Raw genomic sequence first — 24,495 nt, forward strand, 5'->3', positions numbered from 1 at the left:
AACCCTCTTCATAGTATAATGGATAGAAAGCAAACAGGTTTCCCTTTTTTTTTATGATTTCCAATGAATAATAACACACATTCAAGCACTCAAATAAATACATCCTTCTTAAATGCAATAGTTTTTAATTTTTGGTACAAGAGACTGAGATCCCAATCTGCCTATATACAAACAGCACAGAATTACAAAAAGAAAGTTTATCTAAGTCAAATTTCTTAATTTTTATTAAATTCAAAAACTGCAGGAAAAAAAATCACAAATTTCTAAGTACAAATAAAAACAAATCCGCTAAAATAAAATGGTTGTCAAGTTAAAACCCACTTTCCATAATTTTCCCTTCCTTGCTATTGCCCACAGTATCATCTGAACTCCTAGAAGTGCTTTAGAAATTCATTTTATCTTACCAATAGGACAGTAAACTGTAAGTTTACTATTTTAAAAAGCGAACTGTTTAGGCACAAGGTGGCAGAAGACATAAGCACAAATATCAACCATGCTTTCCTTAGTTTTTCAGTAGAAATCCAGGTGTGCTACAGGCCTGCATGGCATTGGATTCAGAATGTCAGAGCTTATTCAGTGAAATAAGGGCTTTTTTTTGGTGTGTGTTAGCAGTTTGTTGTGTCTTTTTTTTCTCCCATAAAACAGAGAGAATCTGTTTAAGTCAGTGGTATACTTTAGTGTTCAGTGCCAGTTCTGGCTAGAAGAGTGGCAAAGGTGACAAAATGGGTTCCAGCACCAGAGAATGCGAAGTAGAGAAGCTGTAGTGTGAAAAAGACTGGTTCATACTTGTGTTGTCAGTGTAACTAATAGTCTGACGACCACCTGCTAAGGCAGCATGACAAGCAGTCACATGCTATTTGAAGATATCAGCTGGGCCAGGTCATCAGCTGCTCTCCCAACAGAGCAGTGACCAAGGTGAACAACTAATGTCTGCTGCTCTTCCCACTACACCTAAAGAACTGTCAAACAGAAAATTAAATCATAACAAAATTAACACAAGTGTTGTTCCATATTCCATTTTACCCATCACTTGATACTTGCCATTCTAATAACAGGTGCAGTTCCACTGTCATTCATAAATACAAAATTTTATTTGCACTTCATTAGTTTAGAAAGACCACAATGTTTTTCAATACCACAACATTCAGGACACACCAAGTTATTCAAATATGTATCTACTGATTTACCACAGCTAAACTAAACAGTGCATTTAATAAAAGATATACCAAAGATATAATTCACAAGTTCATTATCAGACAAAATCCTAACACAGTATTTGCTTGATGGGAATAATTTCCACCATTAGGAAAGAAAATAATTTTACCTTAGGTTCCCTTCCCCCATCCCTACAGATGTCCAGACAAAAATACACATATATATTCCTTAACACAGGAAAATGTATCATCTTAATTTTTTTTTTCTCAAGAATTTGTCTAGGACAGCAGCATTGCTTTTTTATACCTTTTTTTAGAGCTTGATATATCTCCATTATTTTATTGAAACTTAATGATTCTTGTAACCAAATTTATGTTTATGCAGAAAATTATATATGTTTTTTCAAAGTGCAATCTTAGATCTGCACCAGGTGTGATGTCTCAGTACACAAAGAAAAGGTGCAGCATTCAACAAAATAAATAAAAGACTGCCAAAAATTAAACTTAGCTTTTCAATAAATCCAGTCAGCAGAGGATGCTACAGCCAAAAATGTTCTCCCTACATTAAAAGGAAACATAATGCTGATTATGGAAGCTTTGTACATAAAGTCCTCTGTTTTTAAAAAATTTGTCTTTAAAATAGTTAGCAAAGCACCATATACTTATCTTCATACCAGAAGAGCTTCTGCCTGCCTGTTTATAATAACAAAGAACTATTACAACATTTATAGGTCAAGAATAGGTATAGATTTAATTTCTCCTCCTCCCCAACTGGATGTGTGGCAAACCCCCACCGACTGTACAGTATTTATAACACTGGGGCAATGAACGAAACATCATTGTGAGGGAGAGGGGTAATAATTAAATGTTATAGTTGAATCCTACATAGGATTGCATATTTGCATATTTACAAGTTAGTGTGTAGCTCTGACTCGAATAACAAAGTGCAACGAGAAACTGCCAAATGATTGTAGTGCAGAGTAGTACAGATACTTTCTTTACCCTCCTGCTCATATTTTTCACTCTGGAGGAAGTAAAAAGTCAACAGCAACGGACATGTGGCCTTGGAGGAGGCAGTTCTGGTGGGATTTCTGGCTCTGGTTGCAGGGACAGGATACTGTTGGACAACTCATTTCTTATAACATCCAGTGGCATCTTAAAGAAAAGAAAAATCACCTGTAAACAGTCATCTGCAGAGAAAGAACTCATTTCAAGAGTTCACTGACAGCCAAAGCCTCAATTTCAGGGTCTTTTGGGTCTTATTAGTGAAATGCAGCAGCCTGTGAGCTGCATCATCCCCACTATGTATTATCCAAAAATTTCACCTGACAATGTGTACTTGCTCTCTGTCCTCCCAAGCATGTGCAGTCATTATTATAAACATTGACCATTTGTGTGACCAGAGGAATACTACCACCTGAGCATTTTACCTTTTTCAGAATGTCATCAACAAGTTTTAAAAATATTTCATCCACGTTAAAGTTATCCTTGGCACTTGCTTCACAGAACCGCATCCCAGTTATTTGCTGTGCAAACTGATGGGAGATAAAATAAAATAACTTAATGAAGATATGTGCCAACAGTTACAGATAGCAAATATATTCTCCTCATGGAACCATAAAAAAACCCCCAAACACACAACTTTCCCCAAATCTGAGATGGAAATCTAATTTAATTAATAATCCTGAATCTGCATGGTAGAGAAAATATTGCAACATATAGCTAATTTTTGCTTAAAATAGGTTTATTAGAAAAGTACTCTGCATTTTCCCAGACTTAATTCATGTGTTCAGTTGACATGTACTGCTGCAGACTGCCAAAAAGGAAGAACTTCTCAGAACAGCTAATCTCAACTTTATTATTCAAAATGTAGAAAAGGAAAGTACAGATGCAAGACCTGAAAAAATTTGGAATAAACCTTCACTTCCAGATGTTTGTGTACGCTCATACTGACATAATTCTGGTTAAGACAGTGCTGAGTATCACACTACAAACATACTCTCTTGCCAGCTTCCTTAACACTTTTGGGGTTGCAAAAGAACAAAAGGAACATGAAAACAAAGGCGAGCCAATAATCAAAGCAGGGCTGCTGCCTGTCCAACAATAGTACTGAGAAGCAAACATCTGAAAGAAGGCTCACAAAGATTTCCTGACTAGAGATCTCCATTTTTACTTCAAGTCTTCACTATGCCCCCTTTCAGAGCCCAGAAAGGAGTATGCCCTACACCACTGGTACAGTGGAAGCTGACTTGCAGCTTACTCTTTTTTTAGACCAAAGACACACAACTCCAGCAGGAACACTTGCAATCATCACATGGATTTTGAGACCACCACCACCACTCTCAATAAGCCTCCTGCATCCAGCAGTCTGAACAAGAGTAGCCACAGACCATCATCAGCAATGCCACAACAGCTTTGCCTCTAGACCTGTCCTTACCTTCTCTCCCTGCTGCCGAGAAATCTCTCGATCAACTTCACAGTCCAGTTTATTTCCAACTAATAGAAGCTCTGCATCTTCTGAAGCATACTGCAATTAAAACATGTCTAATTAACTACACCTAGAAACATAAGATTTTGTAATGCAAACACAATACAAAAAAAGGGCAATTCCACTACCACACTAATATAGTTTATAGGTAAATGTTCTTCCCAAACATTATTTCAAAAAATTTCAATTTTTAAATTTCATTTTCAAAACTGCTGCTCTAGTTTAAACTAGCTGCTCTGGTTTATCTAAGAATGAACACAATGACCTTATTTCACAGACAGGAAACAAACCCCCCTCTCCCCACTGCAAAGGTAAATGAGCAATGTTACAGATTTTCACTGACACTTCAAACTGGGACAATTCTAGTTCAAGAAAGCAGGAATGGACAACCATTTTGCAAGCAAAACACATCAACGTTAAATCCTGGCTAAAAGTAATCAGTGCAAACTATCTGACAGTAGTTTATTGATCCTAAACCCATGCTGTAAATTTCTCTGAGGGGGAAAAAAAATCCTTGTTAAAAAAAGCAGGTAAAAAGAAAATACTTAAGGCATACCTTATCAATCATTTTCATCCATTTTGGTAAATCGTCAAATGTTTCCTTCTTGGTGATATCATACACCAAAATAATTCCCTTGGCACTTCTGTAATAAGCTGAGGTAATGCTGTTGAATCTCTCCTGACCTGCTGTGTCCCTAAGAAGCAGCAGCAAACAGTGGCACAAATATTTCACCAATTTGCAAAGCACAAAATAACTTTGTTCACATTTTAATAACAACACTCCCACATTCATTAGAGACACTACATTTCCTACCATATCTGTGAATTTCAGGAAAAAAATGGAGCAGTACTTTCAATCATAAAACTTATTCATATTAAAACTATTTATCCCATACTAACTTCGTCAGGAAAGGCCACCAAACATTTCTATATGTGTCTGAGAGTGAAGCTATCCAATGAAAATGTAACAGGAGATAAAGGTGGTTTTGTGTTTTTGGGGTTTGTTGTGTGTTTTGTGGACTTTTGGTTGGGTTTTTTAACAGCCCTGATAAAATAAAAAAATAGAGAAAAAAATGGATACATGTTTATTAAACACATCCACACACCCAACTATAAAATGATCAATGCACTGATCAGTATCATTTGAGCTTTCAGACTCTTTTTGGATCAACCACAGCAATTCAGCCACGGTTCTAAAACTACTGCAAAACCTCCTGGCACAGAAGTGAATCGCTCACAAGAGTGAGGAATCACTAAGTGGGACAACTTTTGCACTAGAGACCTGGCTTACACACTTACATCTACTTATCTGAGGTGTGCAAGTAACATTTCTGTGCTCACTGCAGGTATTTCAGACAGGATGCATTCACACTGGAGAATAATTTCCAGCAACAACACTAAGTCACCCACACTAGCTATGGCTTCTGTTCCAAAGTAGATGAGACAGAAGAGTTGCTCTTTACTGAACCATGAAAACTTCAGAACTGCTTTTAATCACATCATCAAGCCTCCCTAGGGAAGGGTTTTGGCAGTTGTACTAAAAAAATAGCTGGTGCATATCCTAAGTCTTAAAATGTGACTGGCATCTCAACTGGAAAGTAGGTTATATGGTGCTCCAAAGTGATCAAGCATTTGCTGCTTGAATTCAGTCCCCAAAGCCAATGGATAATTTTGGAATTTCAAAGTCAGAACAAGTCAAAAGATGGATCAAAATTAAGAGTAGAGGGAGGAAAATTGTGTGCATGTGTGTTGGGACTCAAAACTTCAAAATTAATCCTCTTCAACAGTCACATTTTAAACAAAAGGAGGAGGAGAATGAATTTGGGAATGAGATTAACAATGGAGACCTGAAACACTCGTTACAAAAAAAAAAAAAAAAAAGTCATGTTCACAAAATGCCACATTGATTTTCCTGAAGATGTAACCCCTTTAAGGTTCTATCCACAAGCAGTAAAATATACTACCACAAACCTATCTTACTTTGCATAAAATCTTTAGGAATTTGAAGCAAGTTTCAAAGTAAAGTATTTAACTTGCCCCTGAAATTGCCACAAGTGTACTTGATAGCAACAAATACCTGCTAGTGATTTTACAAAGTAAAGCAGAGTCCACTAGAAAAAGATTTGCAACCTCTGCTTCATAGCCTGTGGGAAAATAATGACTTATACTTCACTGCAAGCCAATGACACTGCAACATAGGGCAGAGAAGAACAAATTCCTATTGTGTCCATTTTTGTTTTATTTTTATTCAAATCCCACTCTCAGAACTTCAGAATTACATTCATATAAACCTCTGGGACCCTACAGAAAATGAAAATAGGTAGTTTGTTTCATAAAGGTCAAGCACCAGTAATACTGCAAACCAGTTTTAGATGGTTAATTGGTTTTCTTTTCACTAATGAGGCATTTTTTGTAAAGCAATACAAGTTCTGGCAGCTGAAATTATATATATATAATATTACTCAGAGCAAGTAATGCCACATTCTTTCCCATTACTTCTTTGTTATGGTCAGATTCATTTTTTGGAAGGTCCTTTGGATGTTCAATCTGTTAAAAATTAGTAATTTTACTATGAACCGTTGATTTTCCACATATGGATAACATTGCTCTAGTGCTTAAGAGCAGAACTCAGAATTATGACCTCACAGAGCAGCCTGTATCATCTGTTGCTAATCCAGCCTACTGATGAAGTGTATTAGGGTGGGGGACCGTAAGTTCCATCATTCTGAGCATAAATAACTACATGGCAGGTGGAAGGGTATATCTCATGTGGGAGAATACACCAATTCTGTCTTTGTTCAGAGTAGTGGGAAAAGTTGCTTTTTAGTTTTCTCAGTTTGTTTTGCTGGCCAGTCTTTTCCCTTTTTTCTGTGCTCCTAGTGGAAAACAGAAATAAAGACGGCATTTCAGAGTCACCTATCTGTGCCTTCAGGTGAGTGCTAAGGACCTTTAGCAACTCCATCAGGGTACCAGATCACTGAGCACATATATTATAAAAACACTCATGTCCCACTACCCTCCCTGAAGGCAGTCAGCAGCACACTGGATAAGAAGGCAATGAAAAGAAGAACTATGCAACACTACAAAACTCTCCCACTCCAGCTATCTCCAACCCCACACTTCCCCAGCCCTGCTGAGTGCTCTGTCTCCAAGTTCACCTGGCACTATCAGCTTCTCCTCTCTCCACAACACCCTCAGGCTCTTTGAAAGTTTACAACATTCCTAGGCTGCTCCACCCTGTGCTCCTGTTTGTGTAGGTCCTTCACCCACATGTGACAACCTCAAGTCAGGCTTACTGGCTGTTTGGGACACACCACATGCTGTGGTCAGTTCAGAACACCCATGGACAGCCTGGCCGCCCACTGCCTACAATAAATGGCCAGATGACCACTGACTGTCACCTGGTCATGCCAATCCCAGTGGATTATGGCTGACTTTCTTCACCTTGCTTGAAGTCACTGACTCCCCCACACTTCACCTCTCCTCCTGCAGCAGGTGGAAATGAAACCAGTCAGCAGGTGTCTGTGAGCATGACATTCTAACCCTTACTTCCTTTGAAAAGTGGAAGAAAGTAAGCTGAATTTGCTGTCTCTAACATTACCCTCATGTTGTATTAGTCTTCAAACTGTAAGGTGAAAGCTATTTAGAAAACTATTTCTACAATAAGTAAGATTAAAATGCAACCCCAGGCTACCTAAGTAAACTGCGGTTTGAGTATCAAGTTGATCTTTAGCATGGAAAATCTTTTCTTCTACTAGGTGCCATCATATTTTTCATGAAAATGTGCTGCAAATTCTTCTAGTGTTGAGAAAAAAATGACCACCTGTAACGCAGAGCTAACATAAAAAGCACATCCAACTTCAAATGCCTTCTTCTAATGTGCAGGGCTGGAGTAATTATTCTTACTATACTATTTTCATGGATGTATCACACTCCTGCAGTTGGAGTATTTTAGTAAGGATAGCTACTGAAGCACTAGTGGAAAGCTGGAAGAAAAGATGACCACTGTTTAGCACTCATGACTTTCATGAGTGATACTAAGTGCTACTAGTTCTTTATTTACTCTGGTCAGAATCAACACAACAGCAGAGGGAGTTGAATTTTATTCCAATTAAATAAACTCCAGAAGTTCAAATAAGTTACTACAACTTAAACAAGCACTTGGCATAACTGAAAAAAAACCTCATCAGATTACTTCTTTTTTTTTAATGCTAAAAGTAGTTTTCTTCTGTTGATTTTTTTCCAAAAATTTTTTCTAAATGAAAAGCATTTGTCTTTCTAATCTATAATCAGAAACATACAGTGTATGACTCCTCAACCAGCTATAATCTGCAATTAGAGAATCCAACGGCTTCATTGTTTTTTGCTCCCAAACAGAAACTAGACAGCACTCCAAAAATACAAACATACAACAAACAAAAGCAAATTAAAAAAATCACACAAAGCCCATTTTCAACTGTTGACTTGTCATGTTCTATGGCAGACTGCATAAAACACAATACAAATACAGTTAATTTTAATTAAAATATCTCTGGATAATTTCTCTTTTACATAAATGTTCTCTGTGTCTATCCAAACCAGTTGAAACAAACACATGGACAGACTCAAAACTGTCTGTGGCTCTCTAGTTAAATTTATTTGTTATGAGTGGTGGTGCAAAATGGCAATAGTAGTGAAAATATTTTGAAACTTACATAAAAGCTTAACACTAATTTAACATTTTCACATGTGCTATGCTTCTATGGAAACTACAGGCACTATTTTAAAAAATGCTTTAAGGTAATTTTAGAGGTTAATTCTACTTGTCAAATAATAATTTTTTGGTCCCATAAACCATAAATATATTTAAAATCTTTTATTATATAAATAATTTATCTGAGGTACTGAACCAAAGAAACAACATTCTTATATATTCTAGAACAGGTACATTCCAAGACAACGGTCTCTGAGAAAACAGAGCAGGCAAAATGTGGATTTTGAATGAGAATGCACCAGTTTAGAACACCTTCAGAAGCAAATGAAGCTTGTTTTGTTCCCAGGTCGCTGGCTGCCTTGAGCATGAAGCCTGTAGAGGTGTCAGAGAGCTCCCCTGGCTAGGGAGGAACTGGGTGCCGTGCAGGGCAGCCCCGCTTCCCACAGCCAGCTCCTTCCTTTCAGAGGGAAGCTGGGAGTCACTGTGTCACTGCTTGTGTCAGTGACTGCCCGGATTACTCAGCTGAGAGCGCACAGTCACACACCTTCCTGTCCTGCTTCAAAGCATCACTCAAGGGCTCCTATTATTTATTTGATCCAGTTTTCCAGCTTTGAAGAAGCACTGATTCACAGATGCTTGGATTTACCTGGACACTTACACTATCCAGTAGTTCTGGTTACTCTACCTCATGACTTGAGCTGCATGCAGGTATTACTGCTTCTCACAGGCCACAGGAGCTTCTGTCAGCCTAGAACTGCAAGGCAGAAGCTGATTTACTGAATCCTAACACTTCTGGCAACCCAAGGGGCACTACCAATTCCTCCAGGTGACACAGAAAAGGTGGATACTACCCTGTGTCCTCAGTGAAGCTCTATCATTGCATCGTCTAAGGAGTAGGAGGTTGTTTCCTGACTGGAAGTTGGGGAAATAAGGGAAGCAGGGAACAGATAGGAAGCTAGAGGTGAGAGAAGATGCTTCTGCGATCGTCAGGGCACAGCTCCCCATTATGAAAGGAAGACAGGAGACAAGTCCTTCTGTATTCTACTCTCCTAACAGCAGCAAGCATGAAAGCTGCTTTCAAAAGGACGTCTTACACACCTAATAGCTTGAAATATTCAACCCTGTACTGTTTCAATGTATCTTTTGATAATCTCAAGTGGTAGGGCTTTGTGGAAGACACTCTGCTGACAGTAGTTAGGGGAGAGACAAGTTTAGGTCAAGTGACCATAAAAACACCGAAGTAAACTTTTAAAAAACTATTCTTGTTTGACTCTAGAAGTAGAATCATCAGATTACTAAAAAATAAGCAAAATTTCATGCTTTGAAATGTAACTTTTGCCATTTTAAGAGAACAGATAAGTGTAAACTTCAAAAATTATCTGTTCACTGAACAAAACAGATCTTTTTGTAGTAAAGTTACTGCAATCAGTGTAGATAAAGCACCAGGAGCCTGTAACACTACCAGGAACTATGAGGAAGCTAAAATTCTGTCATTGTGTAGGTATGAAAGGAGACTGACTTATGATCAGCCATGCAATTGAAGTCTGCATTTTGAAACTTCCAAGTGTTTGACTTGGTAAACTGCCTTCCTCTTCAATCCAACAACTGGAGGTACAAGCAGGAGCTGAGGGAGCTGGGAGTGTTTAGCCTGGAGAAGAGGAGGCTCAGGGGAGAGATTTTGTGACTCTCTACAACTCCCTGAAAGGTGGCTGTAGCCAGGTGGGGGATGGTCTCCTCCCAAGGAACAGGGAACAGGACAAGAGGAAACAGGCTAGCGACAAACCTTCCACTAGGGGAGGTTTATATTGGCTCTTAGGAATAAAAATCTCTTCACCAAAAGGACTGTCAAGCACTGCAACAGGCTGCCCAGGGCAATGGTTGTGTCACTTTAGCAGACATGCAGACTTGACCCTTGGGGGACAGGGTTTAGTGGTGGACTCAGCAGCACTGGGTTAATGGTTGGACTCATTGATCTTAGGGGTCTTTTGAAACCTAAATGATTCTGCGATAATAAGAGTTTATAGGCAGGCCCAACAACATGCACAACAGAATTCAGAATTAATTAGCAAAAGTCATGCTTAACTAATTGCTTTTCTAAAAACCTGGAAGCATGCCAAGGCAGTTTTAAAGATTAAAAACAACATTTTAACAGTCACTGTTGAAGAGAAAGTGACACTTAAGAGCAGGCTGTCATGTTCATGAATTTTATAATATTTTAAAATATTATTTCTTTACATTATGTTTTTCTTGCCACTTTAGTAAGACTTCCCATAGGAGTAATTATCACATCTTAACAACCTATCAACTTTTAAATTCAATTTTTAAAGTGTCCTATATCCTACTAGCATATTCTCAATATGTGGAAAATAATGGTTTAAACATCTCTTTTCCAAAAATTTTTACTCCTATAATATATTTATTCAAAGCAAGAATTGTTTTTATAAGCTTAGTACATTTCACAGTAAGAATGCATATTAGGTATACATTAGCATCTCCACATCAGGATTTTTTGTTACCTCTGTCAGCTCCAGCAGACCCTGGCTAACAATTGCTGGCTCAACTGCCAGTCTTGTGGTCATAGGTTTCCAAACAGGGACAGATGAATGAAGACATGCCACTAACATTCAAGCGTTAGGTGACGGATGAGACCAAAGATGAGCAGCAGTTAACTCAGAGGGAAGCAAGACAGACACATGGTGTGACAGACAGAATTGATGGTGACCTGCCAAGAGGAGTTAGTACACTGAATTCACTGCATCCATGCAGTTAAGAATGAAAAACTACCAGAATATCCCAAAAGTGTAATAAAAAGAATATTTAGAGCTTTCCCCCCTCTATGGATTGTTAGCAGTTTAAACAGTTTAACTACAATGCTAATTATGCATCACACACTGTTAATAAACCAAAGCTAAGCTTCTACATAGTAGTATGTAAGATTAATGAATAGAACATAGCTGGTTTATTCTCTCATAATTGTGTTCATGTATTGTACTACTCTGCAAAACAAAGGGCTGTTTAGCTCAACAACTTCTAAGCAATAAAAATAGTATTAATCACTAACATGGAGAACCATTACCAGAAATCATGTAGCCTACTAAAGGAAGGAAGAGTTTAGCTCAGACATTGAGCTTTCTCTAGCAGGACATCAGCACCAGTAAAGGTATAGCCTTATTTGCATGGGATTACTTTATTTTTCCATGCTGTTTAGCGTGGATACGATTTACTTCAGTCCTGAATGCCCTTCCCTTTGAAGTCATTTAAAAACAGTGTCAAAGAAACAGCACTGCCTACACCACATTTCAAAAAAACAGTTTAGAAAATACTTCACAGTTGCTTTATAATTGCTGTTACAATGAAGGTCAGTTTTAATCAGTCCAGAAAAATAAAGAAAAAAAATAGAACACTTTCTCTAGTGTCTATTTAACACAGTCAACTTTTGTTGTTTGTACAACTCCTATTTCTTATGTAGGTGATGTCATTCTTCCAGGAAAAGGGGCTCAAGGCCTCTGTGATGCATTAATATTTCAGTAATTACATTCATGCCCTACTTCTAACTTTATCTCTCCTTCTCCTCCTTTTACCCTCAAAAAAATCTAAGAGCTATTTGGTTTGGTTTAAGTCTTGTGGGAATGGAGGAGAGAAGTAATAGGGTAAGAGCTAAACCAGCTTATAACAGTTAATAGTAGTATTAGACAAGCATATTAATTCATGCTAGAAAATAAAAATTAAAACATACTGCTGGTTGCATGTTTGTTTTACTTACCAGATTTGTAATCTAATTTTCTTTCCTCTTAGCTCTACTGTTTTGATTTTAAAATCAACACCTATAAATAAAATACAGTAAACAGAAAAGGAGGAATAAGAAGCAAAAGTAATGAGGGTGCAATTATTTTTTTTAATAAGTTTTTTTTTTTAGATCAACTTGTAACAGTCTGAACAATCAGAAGGGTTGCACCACTATGGTCAACTCGAGAACACCACGGGGATTTGACAACCACTAAACAGCCTGTGAGCCATCCAATGTGGCAGCATCACAACATAAACCTTCCCCTTTGTGCAAAAGTTCCAGCAGCAGGTAAACCCAGCACAACAGTAAAACAACAGGCACAGTAGGATTGTTTCTCTCCTATTCACCTCGACTGTCAAGGACAAGCCTGTTCTACTTCCAACTGGCACAGATGCCCTGGAGGCATGGAGCAGAACCCATCCCTGCACATCAGTTCTGCTGTTTGTGAAGCAGGAACAATATAGGCCCGGCCTCCAGGATGGATGCTTAGCATCTGTAAAGTAATAAAGTGCTGGAATTGAGGTTGGTTTATGAAGAAGTTTGTCAAGACTGTCATTTTTAAGTCCTGCAAATATTTATTAGCAAACTTCTTATATTAAAAGAGGGTATTTGACTTTAAAAATTTATTTTCTACCTGTATGGTACTTTTATTCATCATCTCAAAACTCCAGGCACATTTTGAATGCAAGCTAAATATCAAAGATAGAACCACAAAGACTTTGTTATACAGAAAGATTTAGCTTTTATAAAAAAAAATAATGCTGGTTAGCAACACATAAGACATACTGTGGTCAAACAATACCTAGACACAAAAGATTACCACCTTAACTACAAAAATGTATCAGAGAATAAATGTCCTAGAATATCACAGATTTGCAGATTGTGAACCTGTTCATTTTAGGATACATTTGTAAGAAAATTTTTGCTTCAGTTCATCCTTCTACACATCATCCCTCCCAACAGAGCAAAATCAAAAAGGGAGAAATAAAAAGACATGAGAACACGGTTCAGACCTGTACACTTAAAACTCACACAGAAGTGCAGAAGCATAATGTGTTGGAAACACTTGTGCCATTTCAAATGCAACTGTAAACTAAGAACAGGGATGAAACTGAAGAGGAAAAATGGTTTTTATTTTCTCTAACAAAACCAACACATTTTCCCAAGGACTACCCTTGGTAAAAGCTGAGTGTCCCTGCTGATATTAAGAATTGAGACTGAATTTAAACTTTAACAGAAGGGACTGAAAATGGCCATTATGTCCATATTTTTAGTTTGCAGAGCAGGTAGATATTTTTCAGCCAGATTAAATAAATGGAAGGATCACTGACCTTCATTCTTCTAAACAAATATCCCCTCTAACAGCCTGCAGTTGCACATTGCATATTGATAAAAGTAATGGTCATCACACCATGACATTTGTCCTCATTCTCCATGTCCTTAACAGTTTCTAGCACACTTAATCACCAGTTCTTGGAGAGATATTCAGGACATGATGCCTGTACTTCACTTACAAACATGTATCTCTTTCAAACCCCATGAGTTACTGTGTTAAACTGATTTGTACTAAACAGTCAAACCCTTTAATGGCAATTTTCAAGTATTCACACGCAAATTGATAAATATATTCAAATTATTAAAATTTCAAATAATTTATTAATCTTAACTCCAAGAAGTCTTTTTGTACACTTCTGAAAAGTGACTGTCTTAGTGTAAAAGCAGAAGAGAAATGATCCAGCTATGTTCTAGTATCCAAAGCATGTGAAATGAGAATTCTTGTAATTCTATGCTAATAATATTATTTTTTAAAGAAACACATCAATTTCTACTGTTATAAGTCTTTTCTCGATATAAATGCATTTAAACTATAAAATGCAATTGTTTTAATAGTCACAGCTTTGTCTGCAAGATAGAACTTAAGTAACTGTAATTACTTGCCTCAAATCTCTCCTGTCCTCAAGGAAGTTTGAATGTAACTGCCCAGACATCTCAATCCCAATTCCCAATCCTGCCATTCTGTCATACAGAACATACTATATAATCTGCCATTCATTTGATGTTAAAAAAAGTCTAAATCATCTCTGATCCCAAGCTGAGTGTTAAAACCACCACAGGGATTCCATGTAAGTTTCAATAAATACAAAACAAAAATATTTTTTGTTTTTATAGAAGTGGTTTATACAAACCGCTGCTATCTTATACAAACAAAAAAACAAAAAGCTTTTGTTATATTTTGAAAAATGAAAATAATTAACTATGGAGAGAAAATCCAACAGTTGTAATAAACCACATTTTCAAATGGGACTTCCTGGGATTAGAAGGTCCAATATAGTAATAAAATGAAGTAGAAAAAAGACTACACATTAAAGAGATGTTTCAAAATAAATAATATGTCAACAGCATTCTTAATTTAAAGGCAGATCTTTCTATTAATCGTCTTGAAGTCATACCATGAAATATTTCCCTAAGGTGAAATTTTGCAAGGAATTATACAAACAAGTAACACTTTTGGAAAAGCAGACAGGATCTTCTATAGAATTGTTTGAATCATTTAACACTTAAGTCAGAGTGCCAGAACTCTTCAAAGGTTGGTCAATTACTTTTTTATAATTAGTAATGCTCTGCAAGCATCAACACAATACCAAAAGCTTCATGTCTGCCAATATTGAAGGAAAAAAATCTGGCAGCTTTCCTTTTGCACAGGAAGAAACAAATTCCTAAGCCTGTCAGGTTTCATTAGCCTGTTTCACCACAGACTGCCAAAGCCAGTGCTTTTGAGTTTACATACAAATTAGTAATTCAATTAAAACAACACAATAATTTGTTTTCCCTTTCAATTTCAAATATTGCAATGAGTTAAGAAAAAGGTCAATGAAAGAAATTATTTAGTTCGACATATGGAAATACCTACATGAAAAGTTTTGTTATCCATACAATTACTCTTGCATGGTTTTATATATAGCTCAACAAAACAGAAGAATCAAAAATTACTCCTGACAGCTACATTAAATCTGAATAACATATCTTATAAAAAGGATTTTAAAAAGCTCTCTTCAGCTGCTACAATACCAGCAAACTATCAATGGTTTGCATGCTACCTAGCTTGAATTTAAAGGCTGCTGGCTTATTGTCAGTGAATAACAAAATACACACATGCCAGGAAATCTGACAAGTGCATGTGCTTATGACCATACTGAAGCATGCCATTTGCCAGGTCACAGTGATGAAAGGGGAGCCAAAAAGCTTATTACAATCTCCCCTCCCATTAAAACATCAGCCTTGTCTCTATATACCAGGCTTGCATGGACAACAGGCAATCACTAATTTTCTAAAATTATTACACTCAGACAACAAGTAAATTCAAATCACCATCTCTCTTTTCATGGATTTTACAGATTAAAATTGTATGTGTTTTGATGTCACTTTGGATGTCATTTTGATCCTCGTTTTTCACTGGAAAGGCCTTTTTCAGGAGTCCAAACAAATATCCCACAAAAATTAATGAAAAAGGCACAAAAATACAGATCTCAGTCTCTGGATTTGGTTTCTTATTGTGCAATTATTTAGGCATTTGAAGGTACATTAATTAAGTTTGCCCTACAACTTAAAACTGCAAAGGAACATTTCTCCTCTTCCCACAGGCGAGATACATGTAAAACATGGCATTAAGGGCAGCAACACTAACCTGCGGTGTGTAACCTAAGTTAAGGATTTTCCACATTTTACTTAATGTGCACCATGGTTGTTAGTAGCATGTGAACTTTGGATGAAAAATTGACTTTGTGCAAAGAACATCTATTACAACATGGGCTCAACTGAAGCTATGCCTCCTCCAGGAAAAACAAAGGGCTACTGGGACAGAAGGGTTTAAAAGTATATTAAACACACAGCCAAACAACCTGTCTGCACTCTTTTCAAAACTAAACAGCCCTAAAAGAAAGAGAACAGAGACTCAAAATAGAAGCACACTAATGAAGTTCTAGATAAGGGCAAGTCACTGAGGATGACATCTCTTGTCAATGAACCAAACTTGAGACTGTTTCAAACTTGAGACTAAACTCCTACAAAAATGAAGCCCAGCCGAGAACTGACTACAGTACATTAATTTCTCACCCCAAAGAGAACTAGAGCTTATCTGCTAAAGCATAAACTGAAATACACACAACTGGGTGCAGCCTTTCTCTTTAAAGCTAAAAGAATTTGTTTAGAAATAAAACAGTAAAGAAACTTCTTACTATGCATTTTATGTTTAAATTTGCAATTTTTAATTTCCTTTCATGAGAGACAGAAAAAGAAAGTGGAAACAGTTTTGCTTCATGCACACAGAATGACCTTTCAGTGGACAAGACTTCCTGGTAACAAAGTTAATGGAAGAGCTGGGAAAACAGATGCAAATAGAGCACAAAAAACCCCTCTAACTAAAATCAATTCCAATGGATTCAATTTTCAGAGGTCTATTAGTGATTTGCATCAAAGTAATTCAATCAGTGAAAGATATTCAGGCCGTGCTTAAAGAAACACAATCAGTTTAAAAATTCAGAGGTTATATACCAATTAACCCTTAAAACAGACATATAATTTGAAGACTATCACAGGCTATTGAATCTGGACATGTGACACCACTACGCAAAAAAAATATTTCTTACTTATGCTACATTTGATAACTGAGATCACATGAGTTTTGAGGTAAAAACCATCTTTATTGCAAAATATCCTGGTTTGTAACTCAAAAAATACTTACATCTATCCCAAAAATGCCAAAGTCAATCAAAAGATGCTCAAGAGTGCGCCTTCTGATTTCTATCAGCCTGCTTGAGGGGGGGAAGCAATCAACAACAAAATGCACACAGGGAGGGCAGGAAAAGGTTACAGAAACTGTTACCAGGAAAAAAAACCCTAAACCATTTTGTCTTATTTTAATTGGACTCTAGGGCAAGCAGTTAGCTTTTCAAACACACCAAAGTGGAAATGCCTCTTTCAAAATGCATGTTACAAATTTTCAAAGAAGAAATCTGGAATAATTTAGTGCTAAGTCAGATATGAGTATGTTTGGGGATTATTTTAGAGGCAGGTAAAGTACGTTGTCCACAGAGCTTCAAGCGTGTAATTCTAGAACGACTAACATGCAGACATTTGAGACTGCTTGCCTAAAATAAAAGTGTACCCATACCTCAACTGGCAACTGGGCTACACACTAGAATGAAACAGATATCAATTTTCTTTTTTTCTGTGTAATATACATGCAGTGAGTAAATGTTGAAGGTGTAGTCAAGTGATTTTATTTTTTTTGAATGTCCAATATGCAGCTTCTATAACATTTCAGAGGCTTAGTACTGCCCAATTCAGTGAGAAAGAAGGAAATTATATTTTCTTTAGATTCTTGTGGACAATAAAATCATAGGGCCTTTCAGAAAACCTAGGCTTTTGACACTACTTAGGATACTAAGTTCAAAGCATGTACCAAAATGCTGGCAAACACAATAAGGTGGAAGAGGAAATTGGAAGGATTAAGTCTCTCTGCGGCTTCATGAACAAGACTTCTTTTCAAACTTCTGATTGCAAAGCAGAAAAACAAACTGAGCTACTGGTCAACAACTACCTGACCTGAAGGGAAAACTGAATGGAAAAAGAGAGGTTATTTCATGAGCAACACTACCCAGATTTTTAAAAGGTGGAACAAGTCAGTATGTTTTGGGTATCAAGTTTCCCTCTCCTTGGGATATCAGCAGAAATAAGCATTAAAAGTGTTGCTAACCAACTTCCAGAAGTCCCTGAGAATCATATGGCCCTATTTGATTTTTTTTCTTTGCTAATGACACGCTCAGCTGTTCACAACAGAGACTGAGTCTGACAGCTGCATTCCAGTCTCCCTGCAAACCTAACTCCCCATTTGACACCATTCAAGTGGCCTCTTCACTCTGCCTGTTGTTTTATTTGTGTATTCTCATATATGTCCTGGCTAGGGACTACAAGGCTATCTGACAGTCCTGTAGTGTTGATACAACCCAGTGCCTGAATACTTCTACCAGCTGAAGTTACCATCTAGTTTACAAATAAAAAAACCCAAAGTTCAACTTCAAATGTACTCTTTCTTGCAACCCCTTGTTAATTAAAAACCTCATACCCCCACAAAACCCTATTCCTAAACCCTAATAATTTATAGTATCTACCTACCTTTTCCTTTTAAAATTTTAAATTACAGTTTTGTTCACTTATGAGGATTCAAATGATTATGCATAGCAAACCAATGCTGACTACACCAAATGCTGTAAAATACACTTAGTTGGCACATCTGGGGCAAACAACCACTGGCCAGCTGTTTTCACTTGCTGGTGTCTCTAAGCTGTCCATTACAAGTGACTACACCGCTCCTAAAGGTAAAAGGCAGCTTCCAGGGGACACTGGCTTCTGTCATAATTTGCACCTCCAAAGACAAACAAGGAGGTTGATACATGCTCCCTAATTATCTTAAAGTTTTCTGTAAGACAAAACTGTTTTTCTCTGTGAGTTTCCAGCTTCCTGCTCCTCTCTGTTTATAGTTTGGCAGGAGACTGCAGCACACCATTAATAAGGCATTGGTATGGTTTATTTACACTATTCTGCACTAGTCAAAAAGCCAATACATAAACCCAGATGTATTAACACCCTAGATATGCAAAAGAAAGAACAGTCAATTCTCACAGAATTACTCATCCCTCATCCAAACTTCCTTTTTATAACATAACAGCATAAATTTCTCACTTTAAGAGCTATTTCTTGATTAAAGCAAGAACATCTTACTGTTACTTTGTGATGTGGTAAACTAAGAAATATCTATTTCTACTCTTTCTCCCTTCTCCCCACACCAAGTAAGCTTTCAGTGACATCCTACTGAAGGGGGGAAATGTTTAAAGAAAAATTAAAATCAATTATACTTGTCAGAGAGCCCACATGCACACACAAGTTTAATAAAGAAAGAAATGCTCTTATACTTGACTCAGGATGATTTTCTGAAAATTTTATATAGATTGTTCTTCATCTCAGATTACATCAAATTACTAAATTTATTTTTAAGCCGTATTTTTGATTTACTAAAAAAAATCCAATCAAATTATTAGTAAGCCACATACTATGCTTACAGTGTGTGCGAGAATACTGATTAGATAACTAAAAAGATTGAGAAGTAACTTAGTGGGCAATTCTGAAAAATGACAGATACCTCAAAAGTGAGTAGTCTGATACTTTCAAGTGAAAAAATCATTATGTTATATGACAAGCTTATGGGAATGAAACTGAACATTTATGTTATTAGCCCCCATTTTTCAAGGATAAAGAGAATGAATACAGGTTTGAATTGTGACAGAAACCCCAAACATGTGTACACATACATAAAAAGGTATATACGTGTGTATTTGTACACCATATATAAATGTCTATATATTGAAGACAGAAGTTGCCTGACTTAAGACATTCTGATAGAAGACAAAGCTAAAGTTTTTACTATTGCTATTGTTTATTTGATGGACACTAGGAATCTTGCACAGACACGGGTATTTTAAAAATAAATGATAGAGAAAATAGCACTTGGAAGGGAAAGCTATGGACCTCTGTAAATCTCAGGAGTTTCTGACTTCCATACCATTTCACATGAAGGTGAAACAAGGTCAAAGAGCATTTCTGTGAAGTCAAAGGAGTCTTGCACCACAATGCATTTACATGCCACTTATCTGGATCCCTCAGGCCCAGAAGAGATCACAGGTCACTAAATTCCCATCTTGATCCACAACAACCCTTCCCATTACAAACTCCACTATTATTTTGCTTGTAAACGAGGACAGAAGGAAGCTTCAGTGTTCACAACATGCGATACTTTGGTTCCCCATGAACAGCTGCTAAAACAGCCAGCGATGCACAAGGCACATGAACTGCACTGGCATTATCAAGGGCAAGGCCTCTTTCCTGAGATGATTTTAGACCTGGTGGAAAAGAGCTGAAAGACAAGACAAGATCTCAAGAGACTTCACATTCTGAGCCAGCAGGTAAAAGAAAAGCCGAGGAGCCCAACTTGATTTGAGGGACCAGGACAATCAGCATCCTAAGAGGTGAGTCAGTGCAGGGCCCCACCTTTGGGAGAACAGGAGCCTCAGGCTCAGAGAATAAAACCAAGAGAGAAGTGTAATGTCTGCAGAAGAATTAGATTGACAGGAAATACTGCTGAGTGCAGGAATTCTGTAGATCTGTCATGGAAGAAAAACAGCAGGGAGACTGGGGATGAACTAAGAATTGGTGGATTAGAACCAGGAGACTGAGCAGCAGCTGGACAGATGCTGGGAAGAGAAGAGAGTCTGTTGAATATTTAATAAAGGGACTCAGATGAAAAAGAGTCCCTTTAAAAATATTTATATTAAAATATAAATGTAATATCATGACTATGGAGATCTGAATTAGGATGTATTTCTTTTAGGATAAGAACCAGCTAAGGTGGGATAAAGGGGTGGAAGAAGCAGAGGCAAACACTGTTTCTTCACTCCCAAGCTTGAATCTTCTTACAGATGTGGCAATGAGTATTTATCCACTACCTTTGGGAAGATCATTCTTCCTCACACCATATTTGGTGCATATTTTTTAAACTGCCAATTCTGGAAAACCTTCAAGTGATAGCTTTGGATTCTGCTCCCGTGTGAATAATACAGGCAACAAACAGTAAATGAAGATGAAATTTTACGTCAAAAAAAGAAGTGTAGATTTATGTTTGTTGACAAAGCTCATATGATCCCAATATTACCCCTGAACAAGTTATTATCCCATTATAGAAAGACAGGGGATTTGACACTGGCATGGTGAGAATAATTTTAACTTCTTCAAAAATCAGTAAATATTTGAGCATATTGGGTATTCTCAGTGCTATGTAAATAGCAGATTTAAGGAGACACAATATTCCATGCAACTAATATAATGCCCAAAATAAATACATCAAAAGAATTTTAGATCAACGGCACATTGTGTGCTGTTATGAATAATGTGCTGAAATCTGCCAAGCTATTTTTGAACACTTTCAAAGTAGTTCCATATCTGAGCTGAGACTGAAGACATGTTGATGTGTTTTCATTACAGATTTTTCTTTACCAATTGGGCAATGCAGTCTTCTTAAATAAGCATTTAAATACTGTATTTTTCTTAATTGAATCCACACCTTCCCTTTTCTGCAGAAATGCTCCACTGTTCAATAACATGGCACTATTATCAGCACTTAGGGGCAGAAGACAGAAAAGGTCTTCAGACATTTGCAGTCCTGCCACTATTGGAGGAAGTCCTCTGAGTAGGCTCTGCTTTCATACAAAATCTTAAGGTGCTAAATCTTGTTCTTTTGGTCCTATAAAACCAGAAGTTTTAGTATAAAGGTATGAAAGTAAGGCTGAGACCATAAATACCAAGATAAGGAAGTAAATATGTATTCTAGCATTCTATTTTAACTACAGCTTTGCTAATGTAAGGTACATACAACAAAATGCAGTTTTTTGTTTGGTTACATGGCCTTTTCAAATTGAATCTCAAGGTATCATCAGTTTATGTAACAGGATCAGTCACAGCATTTTCACTGATGTCTCAAAACACATTCTCCACTTGCAAATTCTTGAAAACCACTGCAGTTAAGTGGTGACAAAGTAAGAGCTTTATGATTTCAACTGTGTATTAGAGGCTGAACTCAGGTTGTTTTGGAGTGTGGGTTATTTTCAATCTGTATGAAATGTAAATAGCAGAGGTTACTTTTTCTTACTTGTTAGTGAAAAAACAAATCAGAGTGTGTGCTGACTGTGAAAAGCTCCTTCATTTAGCAGTCAAAGGATCTGGGGGAATCTCAACAGCTCTCAAGTTTAGTCTGAGGACCTTGAAAGAATGCCATTACTATCAAGTCCTTCTACATCTATTTTGGCACAAGTTGATTTCCCTATGCTGCTTTATGTTGGCACATTTTGTACAACAAACATTACGTAACCTTCTGTCTAGCAGCATATCACTACTTATTTCCTGTTTCTTCCCTAAAATAAGGAAGCTTCTCTGCTTAAATCACTGTGTCAGTTATTTAGGAAATCAGTTTTGTTGAAAAGGCACCAGCCTGGCAGTCTGGACTGGGGTCTAGACCACCTCCCATCACTTCCCAAGATTCACAGCAGGAAACTAACACCAGTTACAGAGAGCAGCCCAAACTTGATGGAGCCCTTAATGTGGGTCAACCTAAACAAGATGCAGGAGAGTTAATATCAATGCTTACACCTGGAGAATTTATAAAGAATACATTCCTCTATTAATTGTACTTTAGTTGTACCATACATTCAATTAGTCTGTTCATCTAGAAAAGCTATCAACATTTCTTCATTACAACACATCCCTAGAGTATCAATGCCTCTGAAACTGTCTTTCTAACTTCTACAAGGTTAAATTGCCAACTTCAAACCAAAGAACTTTTTAACATAACAGTGCTAATCTGCACGACCAGATCTGGATTCTTAGCCTTAGAAAGAATAAAATAACTGGTAAAACACACATTAAAACAAAAGTATGAGTAACTGTGCATCATTTTGTTTACAGGAAGATAATTTTGGATAGTAATAACTCAGCTTCTAAAAGGCAATACAATCACTTTTCATCAGATGCCTAAATTCCCTCACATTCCAAGCTACAATTAAGCTAATCATACATACTTTCCAGTGACACAGACTTTAACAACCACCTTGCTGCAATACTCAAGAGTTCAACTCCAAGGACAGGACTCTAATAACAACGCAGAATAACTAGCTTGTTTTCCTCCCTTTACACACTTGTGTATTAAAAAGACAGCAGGCATTAAATTACCTGCAGAGATGCACAGATGACTAAATCATGAATAAGAGAGTACACTACAGAACTAGGAGCTTGCTCTCTAGTTAGCTGCATAAAGAGCCAAACACGCAGTGTTCTCGAGAAACAAAACATTAACCTCGGATCTAACATCACAGGGGGGTTCTTCACGAAGCCATAGCAGCCATCTGGAGTTAATCTGACTGCGGTCTGGAAGAATACTTGAATAATACACTGGAATAGTACACAAAATACACACTGCAACTTTTCAGCTCCTGAAGTACTTCTGTATCCTTTCACGCAACCTCTAAGACTTAAGCACAAAAACCTGCTTCACCAACCATGCCCAATTTTTTCTTTACACTGTTAGCCGTCAGCAAGGCTGAAACGGGAGAGCTCAGAACTCCCACAGGTAACTAGGACATCTACCAGCTTTCCAAGAAGAGCTGTTGAAGTCTGGCACCAACCAAGCCCCTGAGCCTCCCTCGGCCGAGGAACCCACCCGGGGACCCCAACCCGGCTGCCCTGGGCAGGAAGGGGACGGGGACCACGGCGCGCCCGGGAGCGGGGCAGGGTCTATGAGGGAATGCCTGGCCAGGGGGAGCGGGCCGCACTCGGGGAAAGGCAGGACAGGGGCCGGGAAGGGCGGCCGCGCACCGACCCCGCGTTCCCACGGCCGGGCCCATGAGCACCGGAGGGAGGAGCGCTCCCTCCCCCGGGACGGGACGGGACGGGACGGGACAGGACGAGCTCCCTTACCCACGGTGGACTTGCAGGCCTCGCAGAAGGTGTCGTCGGTGAATCGCTCCATAAGGCTGGTCTTGCCCACCCCCCGCGACCCGATGATGATCACCTGCAGCTTGAAGTCGGCCGGGCGCGGCGGCTGCTTCCTGCGGCGGGACTGTCCGCCCGAGAGCGCCGGCGACCCCGCCGCCGAGCCCGCCCCGAGGTCCAGCCCGCCGCCCCCCGCCCTGCGCTGCGGCAGCCCCGAGCCCGGCTCCATCAGCGATGCATGCGGCGGCGCCGCGCTCCCTCCCCGCCCTCCCCGCCACCGGCGCCGACCACTGCGAGGCACGGGGAGGAGGGGGCAGCGAGGACGAGACGCGGCCGCCGCCCGGCCCTGCCCGAGGGGAACGGGAACAGCCACAGGAACGGGAACTGCGCCGCCGCCGCCGGGAGCGGCGCGCCCAGGCCCGCGCCCGCCCGCGCAGCGCCCTCTGCCGCGCCGGAGCCGCGGCCGGGCCGAGCCGCAACGCAGAGCCGGGAGCGGGAGCGCCCGCCCGTCCTGCCCCGGCACGGCCCGGCCGCGGCTCTGAGCGCCCCGAGAGCGGCTTGGGAAGTGTGGCCCAGGGGCTCAGCCTTGCCCCGGCCCCTCCTGGCGTGACCCGCAGCCAGATCTTGCTTCGAGATCCCAGTGGGAGCTACCTATGCCGGGACGGCGAAGTCTCCATCCTCTTTGAGGGATTCGGGCATTGCTCTTACGAGGAAAGGCTGAGGGAGTTGGGCTTGTTTAGCCTTGAGTAGAGACGACTGAGAGGGTGTATATAAATATCTA

General features: G+C 38.8%; 1 protein-coding gene across 1 annotated transcript; it reads right to left on the reverse strand.

The window, feature by feature from the left end:
• Positions 1-206: 206 nt before the first annotated feature.
• Positions 207-23,943, reverse strand: RAB12 (RAB12, member RAS oncogene family). Its single transcript, XM_005486696.4, has 6 exons — positions 23,700-23,943; positions 12,099-12,159; positions 4,199-4,337; positions 3,592-3,681; positions 2,585-2,689; positions 207-2,309 (listed from the first exon to the last, which is right to left on the reverse strand). Exons 1-6 carry the CDS (start codon positions 23,941-23,943, stop codon positions 2,196-2,198), a joined length of 753 nt encoding a protein of 250 aa, XP_005486753.1. The 3' UTR covers positions 207-2,195.
• Positions 23,944-24,495: the final 552 nt, after the last annotated feature.

Source organism: Zonotrichia albicollis, chromosome 1, assembly GCF_047830755.1.
Source record: "Zonotrichia albicollis isolate bZonAlb1 chromosome 1, bZonAlb1.hap1, whole genome shotgun sequence".
Classification (NCBI taxonomy): Eukaryota; Metazoa; Chordata; class Aves; order Passeriformes; family Passerellidae; genus Zonotrichia; species Zonotrichia albicollis.